This window comes from Sphaeramia orbicularis, chromosome 17 (genome assembly GCF_902148855.1).
Source record: "Sphaeramia orbicularis chromosome 17, fSphaOr1.1, whole genome shotgun sequence".
Lineage (NCBI taxonomy): Eukaryota > Metazoa > Chordata > Actinopteri > Kurtiformes > Apogonidae > Sphaeramia > Sphaeramia orbicularis.
In genome coordinates, this window is record NC_043973.1 from 40,032,480 (window position 1) to 40,053,444 (window position 20,965).

The following is a 20,965-nucleotide window of genomic DNA, read 5'->3' on the forward strand; positions in this document are numbered from 1 at the left end:
TTGCAGTAATTATCCAGTGGAAGGGTCTGGACTATTTGCTGAGTAAATCCAGTTGGGGAATTTTTTTTGGCTAAACAATGTACAGAATATTACCATTCAGTTCAATTAGTTTCAGACAACTTTATTTATCAAAAAGGACAGTATTTTTTTTTTAATCTTTATCACATACAAACAACAACGATTAGTAAAAGAAGGGAAATATTAAGAGACTGATCGATAATAATCAATGAGTAAAATTCAGTAAATAAAACCCATTACTAAAATCCGATAAATAAATTGTCTAAAAATAGTCAATTAAAGACACAATCCTCTGTATTTCACTGAATATTGATTGAAACTGAGTGTTTGATTATGATCTTTTGGAATAAGAGTGCCAAGTGTATTTTAATCATTTTTTTATTTACTTTATCTGATGTGTTATTACTTGTAAATTTTGTTTTGCAAAAGTTGTATTATACTCATCTGTGTTTAGGTTTTTTTTTTTAATTTCATTTTTTTATTGTATGTTTATAACTTTGTGCTACCTTTTAGGGTGACGTCTATCAAGGGACTGTAGATGAAAAATAATTATTAGGGTTAGTATATGTACGATTTATAATGTCCCGGTTAAATAAACCAATTAATTGAATTAAAAAATAAAATTATATCTGTGGAGAACTCTACATCATGAAAGTTAAGTCATGGTTCAGTGTCATATTCATAGCCTTTGTGGACGTTGACCTCATGTTATGATCGGAGGTACTTCACCGTTTTAAGTGCTGCAGATGACCTGGCTGGATTTGTTGGTGGAGGCAGAGCTGCAGCTGCTCCAGGCGTCAGAGTCGTAGCAGGTGGTGCTGTGTGATTATCTCTGGGACCCATGGTTTGTTGATGCGTGGGGAGTTGTGGCTCGGAGGAGGTGGATTTTGATCTCAGGTCGGCCACCAGAGCATCCAGGTCATGGTCCTCGAGTTCTGCAAGAGACTCTGCAAACAAAAATATCAGGAGATCATTTAGTTCATAGCGATAACATTTATAGATGAGTCAAAACATTTGGATCTCATGTAGTTAAGTGGCTTTTTACCGTATAATACACTTCATAGGATTTTAATTCAAAGTAAATGGGAAAAGCGCATGACATCTACAACTTTTAAGATAAAAACGCATAAAAAAGATGCCGTTACAGTAAAAATATGCTAAGCTATGAAGGTATTTTTTTTCTATTATGACAATACCATTAAAGTTTTAGTTCAAACATGAGTTAAAAACAGATAATTAAGAAGAATGAAATATTGTAATGAAATAATAGTTTTATTGTTTCCAGAATTAATTGTTTTATCACATAAAGACCCAAAAATCCTCTGGCGACCAAAATAATTTACTGATATAAATAGTTACATAGTTGTTGAATCACTAATCCTATCAATCCATGTAAATAATTGGTGTAAAATGCAGTTTGTCATCTTTTCATGGTCATCAGATATGACCTATTTGGACGTTCAGAGGCTCCGGAGTTACCATGGAAACACTGTCATCTTCTACAACATTGATTCACCAGTAAAACCCATGGAGTTGGATCAATGACAGTGGATGGACACACTTGCTTTTATGTTCAGTTAATGCTGTATTTACTGAAAAATTCACTTTTTTGTCCATTTTCTCTGTTTTTGATATAATAACATTCAACTTTAACTTGAGCTTTTATGAACATCAATCATGATCAGCAAATTAAATATAGGAAAATACCTGATTTTTACACAAGAATGCAAAATATGGAACATAATATTAGAATAAATGGTGATAAATCACTTAAGAAAAGTTAAAAAGAGAGAAATAAATCATTTGGGAACTGCTTCAAAAGTAGCGTGGGGTCTTTATGGGTTAATCAGCACTAATACCTGTGTTTTCTGTGTTGATTAAGGGATTCAACTAAATGTATCCAGAGATTAAATAATGGTTATAATAATAATGATGGATAAAATAAGAAAAAAAAAAAAGGTTTTTGTCAATTCAACACATTTTTCCTACTTTAAAATGAACCTCAGTTTATTTGGTAATGATCATTTCCTGTTAACTTATCATCCAAATGTAATCCCTGGGTCATATTCACATCTACATCCTCTGATCCATGGTCAAAATAAAGACTTCCAGCCCCCTCACTCCTAGTTTCCAGAGGTTAAAACGACCTTCTGGCATAAGAATAATCAGAAGTCACTCCCTAAAGTCCACCAGATACTGAAACGTCAGCTCTTACACTGGAAAAAATCTAAATATTACTATGTGTATTTTTCTCATTTCTAGTCCAAATATCTCATCACACTTAAAATAAGACAGAATCACCTAAAGAGTAACTTTTCAGTGAGATATAAGAACTGATTTTTAGACAATAGAGCTTGAAAATCTTTAAATAATAATTTTCATTTGTTCCACTGGCAGATTTTTTTTCTTAATTCTAGCAAAAACTTTTTTTTTTTTTTTTTTTTTTACATGTTTTTAGAGGGGCATTTTTTCCAGTGTGCTTATTTCTGGGGTGCTGTGGGTGTTTGTGGTGTAAAACTGCTGGTCTGAAAATGAAAAATATTGACGAGATTGATTGAAATGTGAATAAGAGCTCACCGTTCAGGTCTGTGAAGCCGATGGAGATAGTGTTTTCTCCCCGTGTGACATGATCCAGGTCTGGTGTTTCAGCGGCCGACATCAGACTCTACAGAGAAATGACACATGAGGATAAATGAAAAACAGCCTTACAGACAATAAACGACAATAATATGTCTATAAAACACATAAATAAGGTGAAATTTCACACAGAAGTCTTGCATTTTACACTTTGTAGTCACAGATACTGTTGGAGTCGTAACTAAAGAGCCAAAAAATAAGCCGAGCGTGTCTTTGATTTACTCTGAACTGTTGTTTAATCATGTTACACGAGTCTGTTATTTATCAGTGACTTTGTTTTCCTGCTCTTTATCTTGCTCTGATTTCAAGCCGGGCCAATAATAGAGAACATGTTGTGTTCAGCTTGTGCAATAAATCATATGTCAGTTAATTTAGAAAACAATTTATCAAATGAACAAGCTGTCATGTACTTCCTAATCAAAGAAAAACCTAAACGGCACAAATCTCTTCAATATATCTAAAGAAATGAACTACAATTCTATGTCAGTTTTATTATAAAAGGGCAACATAAAGTCAAACCCCTCAGGGAAAACACATCCACTTTAAAAAAAAAAAAGCCATAAAGTCTTTAAAGATTAATATTTTTCAGCTATTTTCTGCATAAATCTCTTAAACAACTACAGCCCCGCTTAAAACTACCACACATTCAAAAAGTTTAAGGATTTTAACCCTTTAAATGCCAGTTTAATCACCTGAACTCATTGAAAAATACACAAAAATTAATTACTTTTCATACAAATATTAGGTGGCTGGAGTATTTTTTTTTTTTTTTTTTTTACTTTGGTCTTGGTTATGTCTGGTTTCCTACTTATGCACAATGAAACCATCAAATTACAGAATGTATAATTATGTTTTGTAATGGCTTTGAGATTAAAAAAAAAATATATATATATATATGGTTAGAATGGGACTTAATGCATCATTTTTATCCTGAATGACTCAAGAGGCAAATGTTAAAAATCATGCAACACAAAAATTAATAATGCACTAAAGTTATGTTTTGGCTAATTGTAAAACTGATTTAAAAAAAAAAAACAAACAACTCCTAGTCATCTAACATTTGTTATATAAAAAATAACTCATTCTTTGTTTTTTACCTCCGCCAAGGAGGTTATGTTTTTGCCAGGGTTTGTTTGTTTGTCTGTCCGTTAGTGTGCAACATAACTCAAAAAGTTATGGACAGATTTGGATGAAATTTTCAGGGTTTGTTGGAAATGGGATAAGGAAGAAATGATTAACTTTTGGGGGTGATCGGGGGTGGGGGGGCCCACGGGGGGGCCCACTGATCAGCCTTGGCGGAGGTCTGCGCTCTCCGAGTGCTTCTAGTTTTCCATAAAAATATTAGCATCACATTATCAAACTGGCATTTAAAGGGTTAACATCTTGATAATTGTTGAGTATATCATAGCTGTGATCAGAATTGAAGTAGATCAAAATTTCTGGCCCAAAAAAGCAGAAAAAAATATTAATCTATACTATTTTTGTTGTATTTTTTGGAAGTGGATATTTGTGTTCTGAATGACTCCAAAAAAATTCACAGTGTTCTGATGATCTTTTAGAAAAATTAAAAGACTTTGTTACAAAAAAATTATGCCATATGCACTAACACAGTCAAAATGACACCAGATGAGAAAACTTGCCCAAATGACAAAAATATTACTTGAAGTGACAATAATATAATTGGACGTCCAGTCTCAGCTGTTACTCTCTATGTTCTCTTTATAATTAGACTGATACTGATATTGCTGGGCTCCATTTTCTCCTCTGGACGTAAGCTTTTTCACCAGAAAACTAAGAAAATCTGAAAATTCTCAATCGACCATGTGTGTATAGTTACGTGAAAACTGCAATTCAACTGATAGCATACAATACAACTGATAACATGTGCTTGTTTTATATATGTTAAAGTTCAACTGGTGACAACAGTCAGTTTTATTTGTAACAGTGAGATGGTGTGAGTCCATAAATCCAATTGTGCTTGGGGCTTCAGAAATGCTTGGGATTACACTGGAGGGGAATAAAGCCAAATAAAAAACAAATGCTGTGATTCCTGGAAAGTGCCCTGTAATCAGTCAAATATCACAACCCTATGCAGATGTTTTAATCGAAACATCTTGGGAGATACTTGGAGTTAAAAAGTACCAGCTGAGAAATGCTGTTGCAGCAGTTGTTTTACAAAAAATTATATTCCCATAAGTTTTTTGTTGTATAAGTCTAATAGGGTTAATAATATTCTCTAAACTAGCTGTGACTGTCATCCTGTACATATATTAACCCTTTATTAGGCAAGTTACTATTTTTGGTAATTTCTGCACACATTACAAGACAGTAGTTGCTTTTCCATTGACCCTCAAATTGCGCAAATGTAACTTGCACATAAAAATTTACCTAATGGAAAAATGACAATTTCGCCAAAAGTCTCCTTTTTCAATTAAAAGTTTTTGCGCTGGCAAGAGGTGGTTTCTCAGCCGTGGGGCAAATGGTATATCACGCAAAACTGCAATGGAAAGACCTTTTTTTTGGAACTAGAGTCAGATGAATTAAAAAACTGAAAGTCGATGTATGTTACAACAAGCAAAGAAGAAGAAGAAACATGTCACAGTATGTGTGGACACACCAGGAAACCCAATCATTTTTTAATTTAGTACGAGATAGAGGGGTAATATATAATAATAATGAATATATCTGTAAATCAACACCATATTTATGTTCGTCACCATGTTTATGGAATGACTTCTCGTGTCATCTCGCGATAATAAATAAACAATCATCGCAATTGTGATTTAATGGAAAAACTGACATTACGCACTTCTGTTTTTTCAACATTTCGTAAATATCGGTAAAGTTTTGCGCAGATGTCCAATGGAAAAGCCACTACTGACAGCAACAGTTAGAGTGATGCAACAACCTCAGGTCAAATATGGTCTACAGCAGAGGTGTCAAACATGCGGCCTGGGGGGGGGGCAAAGCCGGCCCACCGAAGGGTGGGAAAATATTAATCAGTTTAGTTCAGGTTCCACATACAGACCAATTTAACCCTTTCATGCATAGTGGTCACTCCAGTGGACAGCTATTCTACGGCTGTTCTGTTGTATATTCATGGGTTTTGTTATTTTATTTCCATATCAGCCAACACAGTGGACTCTTATGCATCTTTCATTCAAAACACTGCAATTCATACAATTACTGTAACTTTGCTGTTCTTGATAAACCTGATCGGCACTAACATGTTTTAGTGTAAATCAATTGCTAATTGTTATTAGACTGTAATTAACAAACACTTTTTTTTATTTTTTATTTTTTTTCCATATCCTCCTGAGACCCAGCAATGCTTTTTGTCCTCTGTAAGGGACAAAAGTTTCACAGTTTTACTTTAAAAATACTGTGCATTGCAAAAGACATTCCATTAAAAAAACAATCAATCAATAAAAATGATTTTAAAAATGTATCTGAAAAAACTGTTGCATTATGCAGTTTCCAATCAAGACAATTTTTTAATGTAAAAAAGGTAAAACTGTCCATTTCCTGGGTCTCAGAAAGATATTATCTCCATGAAATGAGTAATAACTAATATTAGAGTATGATAAAATTTGAGAAAACAGTAGCAATTTAGCAATTAACGGCATTAAAAATGTTTTTATTTCATAGTTTTCACACAGTATAGCGCTTTCTGATGATGATTTTTAAATAAATGTTTTTTTGCTTCAAAACTTAAATGCATGGTGTCCAGCTGAATGGACATTTTTGTAACTCCACGAAAAATAGGTTCATTAAAAAGAAAAAAAAAAAAAAAATCAGTTGCATTGTTTTTTTTCATGCCCCAAGAGGGACAAAAACACTCAAGAAAAAAATATTGACTAAGGTTCTCATAATTAATGCATGAAAGGGTTAATCTCAAGTGGGTCGGATCAGTAAAATACTATCATTATAACCTATAAATACTCACAACTCCTAATTTTTCTCTTTGTAAATGTAAACATTTTCATCTCATTTTACTGTATTTACATTAAAACAAACTATCATTTTACAAAAACGTGCCCTGTTGTTCATGTTATTGACATTGTTTCAAAGGATAGTTGGTAGATGTAAACATTTTCATTACATAATTTCGCTTTTTTCCCCCTCTAAAATATAGAGGAAAATTTGGAGTTGACATTATTTATCTATTATTATGGGATTATTTCACCAGTCCAGCCCACTTCAGATCAAATTTGGCTTAATGTGGCCCCTGAATTAAAATCAGTTTGACGCCCCTGGTCTCCAGGGTCTGTAAGGTCCACCTCTGCATGAACAGTGAGTGTACCTGCTTTGTTAGGTACCATGAAGTAATGGTACTAATGTAAGGAATGATGTTCAAAGGGATCATGTGGATGTGGACTGGGGTCTGGATCAGCACTGACGTTGTTGTAATGTTCTAAAAGTGATGTTCTCATGTTCTAAAATACGCCTTCCTTTCACCTTAAATGGGTTTTTCTTGTATATGTGATATTACTTCTTTTTTTTTTTTGTTTTTTTTGCCACATATGGGCAAGGAACCAAATATGGTCACTTCATTGACCTTGATTTTCTATATAATAAAACATTTAGAAAAATTTCACAAAAGTAATAAAGTCTTATGTCTTCCAATAACACACTAAGGTTGACATTTTCAATTTCAGAGTATTTCTGTGAGTCCACTGTAAAGGGTTAACAGCAGCGCCCTCAGAGTTTTGACCTTTGACCTTTAGCCACTTTTACAGGAAAAAAGGTGAGATGCTGATCCCACCGTTTTTCCACCACTGACCGATTTCCACAGCTGAGCCAAAGGAGTAACAGAGGTGGGGTGGGGGAACTATTCCTGGAACAGAAGTGCTGTGTAAAAGGGGCTTATGAGTGACCTATAAAGGGTTAATACCTGCCAGTGTGAAATTAAACCAGTGGTACTAAACCTTTTTTGGCTCGTGACCTCATTTTAACATCACACATTTCTGGCGACCTCAGACATTTTTTTTGTTTTGCTAAAATTAATTTGTTTTGATCATGTAATAGTTTGCTTTACAATGTTGCAAATAAACATTAATTTTAGACGACATTTAGTCTATATAATGTGTATTATTATGGACGGAGGCAGTAAAGCCAGGTGTAGATTACTGCACAAAGGGAGAATTTGATTTTCCTTGGTCAGGATATGTACAGTCAGTCCAGCTTGGATTTACAAGGCTGACAATTAATACTGAACAAACAAGAACTCAAACTATGAATTATGAAAGAGCTGCAGCATCTGAAACTGACCACAATGAACATTTGACAGATAAACAGAACCACAGTGCTGCAGTTTCAGCTTCACAGTTTATCATGTCTTTTATGGATTATGAGTGTCTCTCTCAACTCACCATAAATTTTTTATTAGTAAGTTTTTATTTTTTTATCAATTACTAGAAATTCCAGGCAACCCCACGTTGGGTCCTGACCCCAAGGTTGAAAAACACTGCCTTAAACCTCTTAAAACCCACCTGTTTTGGCCTTTTAACATTCTTACAATGTTGTTATTTTCTTTTTGTTTTTATATTTTAACTTGTTGTATTTATTTGATTTTATCGTTTCTTAATACTTTTATTAATTTTTCATTGTGCTTTCAGTCTTCTGTACAGTACTTTGGTCCACTGTGGTTGTTTTAAAGTGCTTTATAAATAAAGTTGGATTGGATAAAAAAAAGAAACAGTACAGTGGTGTTAAAATGTTGATCATTGAGATCAGTGGGATCAATACCAGACACGTCAGATTTGTACTCACCTTTTAAAGGAAGCTTACAAGATTTTTAAGCTGTACTAACTTAATATACTAATATGTTAAGTTAAGGCAGAAATGTCTGCTCAAAATCAATATGTTATTAATAGGCCTATAATGGTACACAAAATGTTCAGTTCGGTACGTTTTCAGTTTTCAAAGCCACGGTTTGGTTTTTTTCGGTTCGGTACAGGAAGAAAGAAAACCCCTCAAAATGTCTATTAATGCATTTATGAATTTTTAAAACATTTTTCCCCCAATTTTTGGAGACAATAGAAAATAGAAAAACAGGAATAATATAATTCTGCTGCTACAAATCAAATGGAAAATAAAATAAATTATTAATATTACTAAATGTATTTTAAACATTAGTATTGCACTTTTCCCTGAAAGGTAGTTTCGAACAAACAAGAAAAATCTAATCACAGTTCTGTCAGTTCACATTCTGCATAAAAATAACAAAAAAATTCCACATGAAGTGCAACATTAACAAGAGGGTAAACTGGTATTCTGTTGAAACAAACTGAAGAGAAACATTGACAACACAACGAACCAAATTATTTATTTTAGGACAGAGAACAAACTGTTTAGGACCCTGTGTGTATTTGTGTGTGCCTGTGTGCACGGGGGATTTTTTTTTTTTGGCGGAGCCGGGGGTAGGGGGGGTGTGCAGTTATATACCTGGGGGTTCCGGTCCATAACTAACGTAACGAACGCTGTCATGAAACGAAAGTGAAACTTTACATACTTTCAACGTTCTATTTATTCCTCTGTTATACAGCGTGCGTGATAGACAGATAGACAGACAGACAGACAGAAAGACAGACAGACAGACAGACAGACAGAGATAGTGTAAGTGTTTTAGAGCTACCGTAGTTCCTAGGGGCCAAACAACGTCTGTCTTATTAACGTCTCTTTCCTTGTTGTTGTCTTTCACCTGAACCTGAACTGATCCAAACTGGACTGGACTGATGGTGGAGGGTCTTCAGTCTCTTCCTTCCAGGTTCACATCATATTTGTTGTTTTTTTTTTTAACCATATATCAACTGCTATTTCATATTTCGGGTCAATGTGTGCTCCTTTATTATGTGCGTGTGAAACTTGCGCGGATTTAAAGTTCCGCATCGAACGACGTCTTTTGTTCCTTTTTCTTTTTCTCATCATACTGTGCTGTTTCGGTACAGCTGTGTACTGAACCAAACAGGTGCGTACTGAAACGGTTCGGTTCGGTACGTGTACCGTTACAGGCCTAGTTATTAAGTTAAGACTGTTTTCCTTGTTTTTCATTTAGACCAACTTAATAAAATAACTCAACTAATTTAAATGTGTACATGTAACAAACAAATTTTTTTAAGCAGAGAAAGCTCTTGATTTTAAGCTTAAGTTGCTAACGCCATGAATCATTTTTTAGAGTGTAGGATCAGTTCATCGATCACAAATTGAACCCAGTTAACATCTATAAAACACTATTTAATAAATTTGATTTTTTTCCTTTATACATTACAGCAGGTATTGACGTTTTCCTGTTTACGATGAATCATACGAGGGCTGTTCAATAAGTTCATGGCCTCACCCAGAACAGAACAACACAGACTGATAATTTATATTTTATTTTTCAACATAATCTCCATTTACAGCAATGCACTTGGTCCATCGATGTTCAAGCATCACTATCCCATCACGAAAGAATGTAACATCCTGTATTATAACAACCAGTATTTCTGGGTGAGGCCATGAACTTATTGAACAGCCCTCGTATGTGACCATGAACGAGCTGCAACATCTGAAACCGACCACAATGAACATTTGACAGATAAACAGAACCACAGTGCTTCAGTTTCAGCTTCAGTTTGTCATGTCTTTTATGTATAGGGATTGTCTCTGTCAACTCACCATATATTTTTATTAGTAAGTTGTTTTTTTCTTTCTTTTTTTTTTTTTTTTTTTAATCAATTACTAGAAATTTCAAGCCCCAAGGTTGAAAAACACTGAATTCAACCCTGATAGCTGTGACTAAAAGTGCATTTGTTGAGGCTGGAGCTGCTGCTTAAACGACACCTCTGTGCTCTTTGACCCACGGGTGAAAAAACACTTTCCTGGCTCCGAGGCAGTAACGCACAGAATGGACTGAATCAAGACAATAAGTGGAATTAAATCAAATCCTCTTGGTTTCTCAGACTCTGAAGGATCAGCTTTAATCAAAATGTTTTTTCTCGCAGACTCCGATAATAGTCTGCGGAGTGGTGTCACTGTGATGGCGTTCCAAAGGGGCCGGTGCCAAAGTGACATGTAGATCCTTTTTGATATGTGTGATGTAATGTTGAAGACTGATCCCATTCAAAGGGGCTGCTCTCATTTAGCGTACATTTAGCTACATGGAGAGATCTGAAATGAACAATAATGAACTTCCCCTCGGGCTAGCCTTGCATCAGTTAAATATGTGTAATGTTTTTCTTGGCAGACGGCGGTTATATGATGAGCAGATTATGTGTGCTTAGGGGAATGTGCAGCCATTGCCCACAGTCCAATCCCACATGAGATGAGCTCACATATCAACCTTCAGATTTTTGTGTCTTACGCTTCAAAACAAAAGCAGCCTCGGATAATTAGGTTAATGTCCAGATCACACAAGTAAACACAGTGATTTTTCTGATTCACCTTTTGTAACCTGTTCAAAAGCTCTGACGGGAACAGACTCTGGGCTCATCGGGTTGTATTTGGATGAAAAATATGACCGGAGACGTCGTGTTTCTCACTTACAAATGAAAATGCATTGTGGGATATTCTGTTGTAAGGGTTATAAAAGTCTCGACTCACCTGAGAGAGATCATCCATCTCTCCCAGCAGGTGGCTGAACATGGCATCTATGTCGTCCATCTGAAAAAAAAGAAATGAAGATGTCAGTAATAGTGCAAGCATTAACCTTTAACCCATAAAGACCCCGTGCTACTTTTATGGTGGTTCCCAAATGACTTTTACCTCTATATTTAATGTTTATTAAATGATTTATTGCCATTTATTATAATATTATCCTCTGTATTTTGTGTGTTTTCAGTGAAAATCATGTATTTTCCTGTATTTAATTTACTGATCATGTGGATGTTCATTAAAGCCCAGATTACAATTGAGGGTTTTTATATCAAAAACAGAAAAAAAAAATGAAGAAAAAGTGACTTTTTCAGTAAAATCAACTGAACATAAACCTAGTGTCTCCATCCACTGTCACTGATCCAACTCCATGGGTTTTACTGGTGAATCAATGTTGTAGAAGATGACAGTGTTTCCATGGTAACTACGGGCCTCTGAATGTCCAAATGGGTCATATCTGATGACCATGAAAAGACGACAAACTTTATTTTATGCCAATTTTTTTTTCATGTATTGATAAGATTAGTGGATCAACAGGTATTAAACAGTTAAATCACAAGGTTTTGGTCGGTGGTGGATATTTGGGTCTTTAAGGTTTCAGAAATGATCTGCCTGGGAAATTAAATGTGCTAAATCTGACATATATTGATACGATAATGACAAAAGTGCAGCTCAGATGATGTTTTCAATGTATATGATTAAACGTTATTATATATATATATATATATATATATATATACTGAATTATCAACGATTTATCCAATAGATATATATATGTTCAAGTAGAAAGAACCTGTAAAGTAAATGTAATTTAATGTGCAGAATTTTAATTTTCCTTTATTAGTGACTCAAAGTTGGTAAAGTTTTACTGCTTTCATTCTGGAAGTGTTTTACTTGTAGACTAATGCTATTTGTGTAGTGACTTACAAATATGTTTTTCTCTCCATTTAACCCTTCCTAAGTGCTTTATTTTCATTTATTAGAATATCATCCTCTGCATTTTGCAATTTTTTATGAAAATCATGTATTTTCCTATATTTAATTACTGATCATTTAGATGTTTATGAAAGCTCTGAGTAAATTCAAAGGTTATTATATCAAAGAAAACAGAATAAGTGACTTTTTCAGGAAAACATATCATTTATCAAATTTCAAACAATCAGTCAATCAAATTTATTTATATAGCAAAACTACACTGTAATTTCCCCTTGTTGTGGAATTTCTCCTTGTGGGACTAATAAAGGAATATCTTATCTTATTAATTTTATCGGTGAATTAGTGTTTCCACCTTCACTATGGAGCCTTTGAAGGATAAAATACAGTTTCTCAGCTTTACATTCATTTTGTCAGCTGTGTTAATGGTTAAAAGGTTAAGAAAAAGTGTACGAAGACTTATTTTTGTTTTTTAAATAAGTCTTTGTGCACTTTTTCTTCAATTGCTACTTTTTGTGTTAATGGTGATGTATTTTTAAGAAAATGTTTTGTATAATGGAAGTTCTCTGTTTAAAAGTTTGCAGCTTTCCATTTCTTTTCTCAGCTGTATTAATAGCTAAAAGGTTAAGAAAAAGTGCACAAAGACTTATTTTTGTTTTTTCAATAAGTCTTCATGCACTTTTTCTTAACCTTTTAACTATTAATACAGCTAAGAAAAGGAATGAAAAGCTGAGAAACTACATTTTAGCCTTCAAAGGCTCTGTATAGTGAAGGTGGAAACACTAATTCACTGATAAAATTGATAAGATAAGATATTCCTTTATTAGTCCCACAAGGGGAAATTCCAGAACATGGGGAAATTCCTGTGTAGTTTTGCTATATAAATAAATTTGATTGACTGATTGTTTGAAATTTGATAAATGATAGTAGTTGTAGATGCTTTTTTTTTTTTTTTTTTTTTAACGTTTAATTAAAGATATGTTTTCCTGAAGAAGTCTATGATAACCTTTGAAGATATAATAACTTTTGAATTTACTCAGAACTTTCATAAACATCTACACGATCAGTAAATTAAATGTAGGAAAATACATGATTTTCACAGGAAAAATGCAGAAGATAATATTATGATAAATGGTGATAAAGCACTTAGGAAAGGAAAAATATATTTGTAAGTCACTACAACAAATAGCACTGGTCTACAAGCAAAATACTGTGAGTATAAAAGAAGTAAAACTTTACCAAGTTTGAGTCACTAATAAAGAACAATTAAGCAAAAACACATACAGTACATTCACTTTACAAGTTCTTTCTACTGGAACATACATAAATCTATTGGATAAATGTTCATAATTCAGTGTATATGTCATAACATTTTATCAAATACATTGCACGACGACTTATTTATAAATCGAAAGGATGCTGAAAAACTGGTCCATGCTTTTATCTCCAGCAGACTGGACTACTGTAATGCACTCCTTACAGGTCTCCCAAAAAGCACCACAGACAGACTTCAGCTGATTCAGAACTCTGCAGCTTGGTTATTAACCAAAACCAAGAAGAGAGAGCACATTACTCCAGTGTTGGTTTCCCTGCACTGGCTACCGGTAACCTACAGAATTGATTTTAAGATACTACTCCTCATGTATAAAACTCTAAATGGAACCGGACCAAGTTACATTGCAAACTCACTGATCGATTATGTACAAACTAGAACACTGAGGTCATCAAACGCAGGGTTACTAGCGACTCCCAGAAATATTACAAAGAAAATGGGGGACGCAGCCTTTACTAACTATGCACCAAAGTTATGGAATACAATTCCAAAAGACATTAGAGAAGCCAGTTCACTGAATATATTTAAAACCAAATTAAAAACATTTTTATTCTCATTAGCCTTTGAAAGGAGATAAAAAATGGGGTCACAATTCAGGAACCAGGAATGTGCGTTTTTTATTTTTATTTTATTTTATTGTATTTCTGTTTTTATTTTTTATTTTATTATATTTCAAATTTCATCTTATTTCTTGCACTTCAAAAATTATGCATAATCAAATATTTTCTGCTTTTATTTTTATTTTTATTTTATTGTATTTCTCTCAAATTTCATCTTATTTCTTGCACTTCAAAAATTCTATGCATAATCAAATATTTTAATGTGCGCTGTTTTTATATTTATTTTTATTTTATTGTATTTCTAATCAAATCTTAATGTATTTTAATATTGTATTTTTTCAATCAATGTGAAGCACTTTGGGCTACAATTTCTGTATGAAAGGTGCTATACAAATAAAGTTTATTATTATTATTATTATTATTATTATTATTATTATTATTATTATTACTTTTTCTCAACCTTTTAACTATTAATACAGTTGAGAAATGGAATGAAAAGCTGATAAACTGCATTTTACCTGAATTATTTAACTGTATTAATTGGATTAGTGGTTCATAAGTTATTAAACAGTTTAGATCAGTCGATGCCTTTGGTTTTTTAGGTCTTTCAGAGTTCAAAACAGTGTAAGAGCAGATGAACAGGGCTACATCAGGAGCCTCAGGAACTGAAAACTACACAATTTCAGTTCAGCTTCCACTGACTGTTTAGAGACCACAGTTTGTGACCAGTTAGTCACACAAGGAGAGAAAACACGTGGGAATAAACTGTTCTGAAAGACATACACAACATTTGACATTCTTGTGGTGTAGTCGTACACTCAGACACACACATATGCACAAACACTTATACACAGTTTGGGTTTGACTGTCAGGAAAAAAGACATTAATCATGCATCAACTTTGCTTAATCACTCAACAGAAAGAAGTAGAAATACGACCTCTTTTTATAAATATGTCCAAAGTCACAGGCTTAACTGATTGTACACACACTGCATGTCATCAGCATGAGTCTGCAAAGTGACAGAGCAGTGTGTGTGTGTGTGTGTGTGTGTGTGTGTGTGTGTGTGTGTGTGTGTGTGTGTGTGTGTGGGGCGCATGAAAATAGCTTCCATGTTGTTGTGGGTGAAAAGGCAGACAAGAGGCTTTTATCAGCATCCAGCAGTGGAAAATGCATTCACATTATTTATTTGCATAAAGTCATGCATTCAAACCTCACTTCTATACAAAGTCCTATCAGAAAATGGATAAGAAGTATGGAAGGTAAAACGACATTGTGAATAAAATAGTTCCTGTGCATGTATTAATACGGTGGTCCAGAGGGGCCATAGCCCAAAAAATTATCCACTATAAGAAAAGAAAGAGACTGTAGTCGCTTTTCCACTGGACATCTGCGCAAAACTTTACTGATATTTACTGAATGTTGAAAAAACAGAAGTGCGTAATGTCAGTTTTTCCATTAAATCACAAATGCGATGATTTGTTTATTTATTATCGCGAGATGACACAAGAAGTCATTCCATAAACATGGCAATGAACGTAAATATGGTGTTGATTTACAGATATATTCATTATTATTATATATTATCCTGCTATCTCGCACTAAATTTTAAAAAAAATTATTCCGTTTCCTGGTGTGTCCACACATACCGCGACATGTTTCTTCGTCTTCTTCACTTGTTGTAACTTATGTCAACATCCGTTTTTTTAATTCACCTGACTCTAGTTGTGAAAAAAGGTCTTTCCGTTACAGTTTTGCGTGATATACCATTTGCGCTATGCCCAAAAAACCACCACTTGCCAGCGCAAAAACTTTTAATCGAAAAATGAGACTTTTGGAGAAATTGTCATCTTCTAAAACATTGATTCACCAGTAAAACCCATGGAGGTAGATCAGTGACGGTGGATGGAGACACTGAGTTTATGTTCAGTTAATGATAAATTTTATTGAAAGAGTCACTTTTTCCTCAGTTTTTAATGAGAGATTGGACAAAAAAACCAAAAAACTTCATTTTTTCTCTGTTTCTGATATAACGACAATTAACTTTAATCTGAGCTTTTATGAACATCTACATGATTAGTGAGTTAAATTTGGGAAAGTACCAGATATTTTTTGAAGAAACGCAAAATACAGAGGATGATATTATAATACATAGTGATAAATTGCTTAAAAAAAGGTAACACTGGGTCTTTATGTGTTAAAAAATATTCTGACTGTTACTAAATGTTTTATGCATTTGTAGATCTGATCTGTAAGTTGTGTTAATAATAAACTCAGACATAATATTACAGAAATTATTCTTGTTTTAATTCCATACTTCAAAATTTTAACTATACTATATTTGGCCAAACTGTGATCATAAAAGGCAGCAGCAGTGTTAGGAGAGTAAAGTTATGCAAATATCACAATTTGGCCAAAAATATGACTGAGACAATTCTTCTATGAGGCTAATGATACAGAAAAAATACCTGATTTTCACTGTAAAATGCCAAATAATGCGGATGATTTTGTAATAAATGGTAACAAATCATTTTCATTTGGGATTTGCCACATAATTAGTTCAAGGTCTTTAAGGGATAAGCAGAGTACTTAAGTAAAAGTGTGTAATTCTACACCAGCACACCAGTCAAACAAATCTTTTAACTGTCTAAAGAGCAAGATGTGTGGTTGTTCCATTCATTTACAAATGCTTCTCTGGGATTAAATTTATTGTGTGTGTATATGTGTGTGTGTGTGTATATGTGTGTGTGTGTGTGTGTGGTGGGGGTGGCACATGGAGGGGGCATCTCGCCAGTTTTAAGCTCAAAAATACACCTCACATGTGGTGCAACTTAAGAGCAAACCAAAGAATGAATGCTGTTCTTGTTGCCAACGCTTTGAGACCGCTGCTGTGAGCGGTTATCAATAGTGTGTAGTAAAGCCACAGCAGCGTGCACACCCAGAGACCAACACACAAACACACTTATAGAGGCATTATAAGTGGGAACACTTGATTCTATTGATTTGTCACTTGTTCCTTTTTACGCTTCGTAATATATGACTTATGAAAACTGCTCTATTACACTGGTCTACAATTTTTTAGAAATGATTTGCTTCAGAGATTAAATGTGCTAAATGTTACGTATTTTAATAAGATTAATTGGAAAATAAATGACAAAAGTGCCGGTTTGCTGATGTTTTCAAGGTATATGATTAAGTGTTATTACACATATATATTGGTTTATGTACATTTATATAATAGTTTTATAAATCTTCCACTAAATAGAACCTGTAAAGTGAATGTATTCTAATGTGCAGACAGTGTTTTGAAGTAGATCTTGTAGCTCTGAGACAAATATTCCTTTTGAGTCAAACCCATTCTCTCATTAATTCTTGAATTTCACATTTTGACCCAAGGCTGTATCTTGGAAAGTTGAGCCAACCAGCATTTTTGACTTGATTTTTCTTTATCAGTGACTCTCATGTGGTAAAATTTCATTACTTTTATTCTGGAAGCATTTTCCTTGTAGACCAGTGTTATCAGTAGAAGGATAAACACTGTGGACTCTCCTAAATAATACATTCAAACAAGTGGTGCCTGGCTCAACAAACCCCGCCCCTCACATGTATTGTAGCTTATATTGGCATCGATCCAACTGATGTCATCATGTCTATGTGTGTGGGGATGTCAGTATATGAACTGCCTCTATATATGTGTCGAGTTTGAAGTAAATTGAAACAAAATTGTTGTTTTTATAGACATTTGAAATTTCACCCATTATAAGTAAATGGGAGAAAAAAAAAAAGATTTTAACAATTCATAAAAAATTTGAACTTTGACTTACTGTTCCCAAAATGTAACCACATCTATTTTGGGTCACTGGCAATCTAGAAACTCAATTTGGTATGAATTCAACCAATTGTGTTGCTGCTACAGACATTTGAAATGTCATCGTTATAAATAAATGGGGGGGATTACGAATTTCATTAAAAATTCAAACTTTGACCTACTTTTCCCAAAATGTAATGACATCTATTCTGGGTCACTGGTAATATATAACCCCAATTTAGTATGAATTTAACCAATAGTTTTGCTGCTACAAACATTTGAAATTTCATCCATTATAAGTAAATGGGTAAAAAAAGATTTTAAAAATTCATAAAAATTTTCTACTTTGACCTACTTTTCCCACAATGTAATCAGATCTATTCTGGGTCACTGGTAATCTATAAACCAAATTTGTTATGAATTCAACCAATAGTTTTGCTGCTAGAGTGTTAACAGTCAAACAAACCAAACCAAAAACAATACCCCTTGCCTACTCTTTGGAGGTGGGGTAATAAGTATTGTTTTAAACATCCAGTACGGTACAAAAGTCTTATTCCACCTTTAGCTTTGCACTTTGCTTTAGCTTTAAATGAGCATACGTAGTCATACAAACAGATAGAATATCCTGCACAGCTTGTGTTAAAAGCCGGTGCAAACAAATGAGTTTTTAGGGAAGATTTAAAAATATTAATAGACTGGGCTGTTCTGATGTGCAAAGGGAGACTGTTCCAGAATTTGGGGGCTTCAACAGAAAAATCCTGATCTCTTCTGGTCTTTAACTGGGATCTTGGAACCTCTAAGGTCAGCTGGTCAATGGACTTCAATGTTTTGGTAAGAACATGGACTGACACAAGCTCAGAGAGTTAAGATGGAGCCGACCCATTACAGGAGTGATTTTTAGCTTTAAAAAAAAAAAAAAAAAAAGGAATTATGCATTTTAAAACATTTCCCTGTGCGCTACATAAACTGTAAATGCTCTGCTTGGGTCTGAATTCTTCATTAATTCAACTCCACAGGTCCATCTTCAACCCTATTTCTGAGTAATGACACCAGAAAGGTCGTTTTGAGTGCTGGCCCTTTAACCCTTTCATGCACGAATTATGAGAACCTTAATCAAATTTTTTTCCTGAGTGTTTTTATTCCTCTTTAGGCATGAAAAAAACAATGCGATTGAAAATTTTCTTCCTAAAAATAAATAATAAATATATAAATAAAAATTATTTAAAAAAAAAAAAAAATTCTTATGGACCTATTTTTCATGAAGTTGCAAAAATGTCCATTCAGCTGGACACCACACGTTTAATTTTTTTACGTACAAAAACATGTATTTACTGATAAATTGTGTGAAAAGTATGGAGAGGGCTTGTGATTCTGGGGCTTTATGCTCAGGAGAGATCTACATACTGTTACCAATTCATGTCAGAAAAGATATGTAGGGTCTTAAAACTTTAATAAAGATATGTGTAAAAAAAAACAAACCAATGAAAAGAACAACAAAAGCCATGAATAAACAAGAGAACAGCTGTAGAAGAGCTGTCCACTGTAGTGACCACTGTGCATGAAAGGGTTAAATGCACATGAGACACCTCAGACCCCGCCCCCTCTAGGTTGTTGGCTGTGCTGCTCAGTCACTTGTGTTTGTTAATACAACCAACAACTGAACATTTACGTAATCGGCTCGAAGTTTGGACATATTTTCAGTTTTTGCTACAACCGCTGCTGCTGACTAACAGTTACGGCATATTTCAGGGCGGCCATGGCTCAGATGGTAAAGTGGGTCATCCAACAACTGAAGGGTTGGTGGTTCGAATCCTGCTCTGTCCTAGTCAGTCCGTTGTGTCCTTGGGCAAGACACTTCACCCTCCTTACCTCCAGTGCCACTCACAGTGGTGTAGGAATGTTTGGTGGTGGTCAGAGGGGCCCCAGGGCAGCTGTGGATACATATGTAGTTTACCACCACCAGAGGGAGAATGTGAGTGAATAATGTAAAGTGCTTTGAGTGACCAAAAAAGCGCGATATAAATCTAAACCATTATTATTATTTAGAGAAATGTTCAATGGAAGTCTTGACCTTAAAAGTGCAAATGTTGTGACATAACTAGTTATAGATGCAACAAATTAAGAAGGAATTAAAACAGGTGGTAGAAATCTGCTGGATTTTGGAACAAATGAATATAAAGATAGCTTTGCAGCACCTGGAGGGTTCAAATTCAAACTAATGGAACTATTAGGGTCCAAATATAGAAATAAATGAACCAAAGACTAATAAAAGTAGGTTTAGCAAAATTTGACCCCTTTAAGACATTGCCCATTTGGTTGCTTTGTTGTATAATACTTGCTTGATTCTTTGACATGTAGCATCCATGCAGTTTTCACGTTATCACTATTCCCCTTCCATTCAGCATAATCAATGTAAGCTTTGTCCTCTGATCATTTCATCGACTTGACAAATGCAAATACAGACTTTACGTGTTGCCTCTGGTGTTGATTTCTTTTTAATGAGCTCACATTATATTTTCAGTCGTTCCCGCTCTCATTAAGTTTAATGGTTGTACATTTCAAGGCTGCTTAGACTGACTCCAGGCTGTGAATGGCTCCAGATCAATGTGACCATAAATAAGCTGTGTTTGTTTGTCTAATCTCCTGTTTCATGCAAATTGCTCACAGCTTTTGTTATTTTCCCTAATGATAAAAGACATTTCCCCAGCTGAGTTCATTCAGATTACTCATTTTTGTGATGAAACCAATGAACATCGGACTCAATAGGAATAAAGTCGTATATTCAACCCAGGAGTAAATCATTATTTTAAAAGTGAGTGCATCCAGCTGCTTCTCTGGATAGTATTCTCAACTACAGTGACCAGGTGTCTCACTTTATGTGAAGCTGCAATGCATTTTTATCCTTTATCCCACATCCCACAGTGTGAGCTGCTGTCCCACATTTAGATGTTGGAGGCAATACATGACTTTAACAGATTAAAGTCAAATTTTCATCATAAAATATCACAAATTTGAACCACATGCTGAAAATCATCCACAACTGT

At 34.2% G+C, this 20,965-nt stretch overlaps 1 protein-coding gene across 2 annotated transcripts in view; it reads right to left on the minus strand.

Moving 5' to 3' along the window:
• Positions 1-20,965, minus strand: part of LOC115437814 (amyloid beta A4 precursor protein-binding family B member 1-interacting protein-like) — a 53,596-nt gene that overhangs the window by 25,862 nt on the left and 6,769 nt on the right. For both annotated transcript variants that reach the window (XM_030161165.1, XM_030161164.1), the window contains exons 2-4: positions 11,239-11,298; positions 2,596-2,683; positions 748-965 (exon numbers count right to left, since the gene is read on the minus strand). In XM_030161165.1, the coding sequence (XP_030017025.1) occupies positions 748-965; positions 2,596-2,683; positions 11,239-11,298 (366 nt within the window). The remainder of the gene's footprint in view (positions 1-747; positions 966-2,595; positions 2,684-11,238; positions 11,299-20,965) is intronic.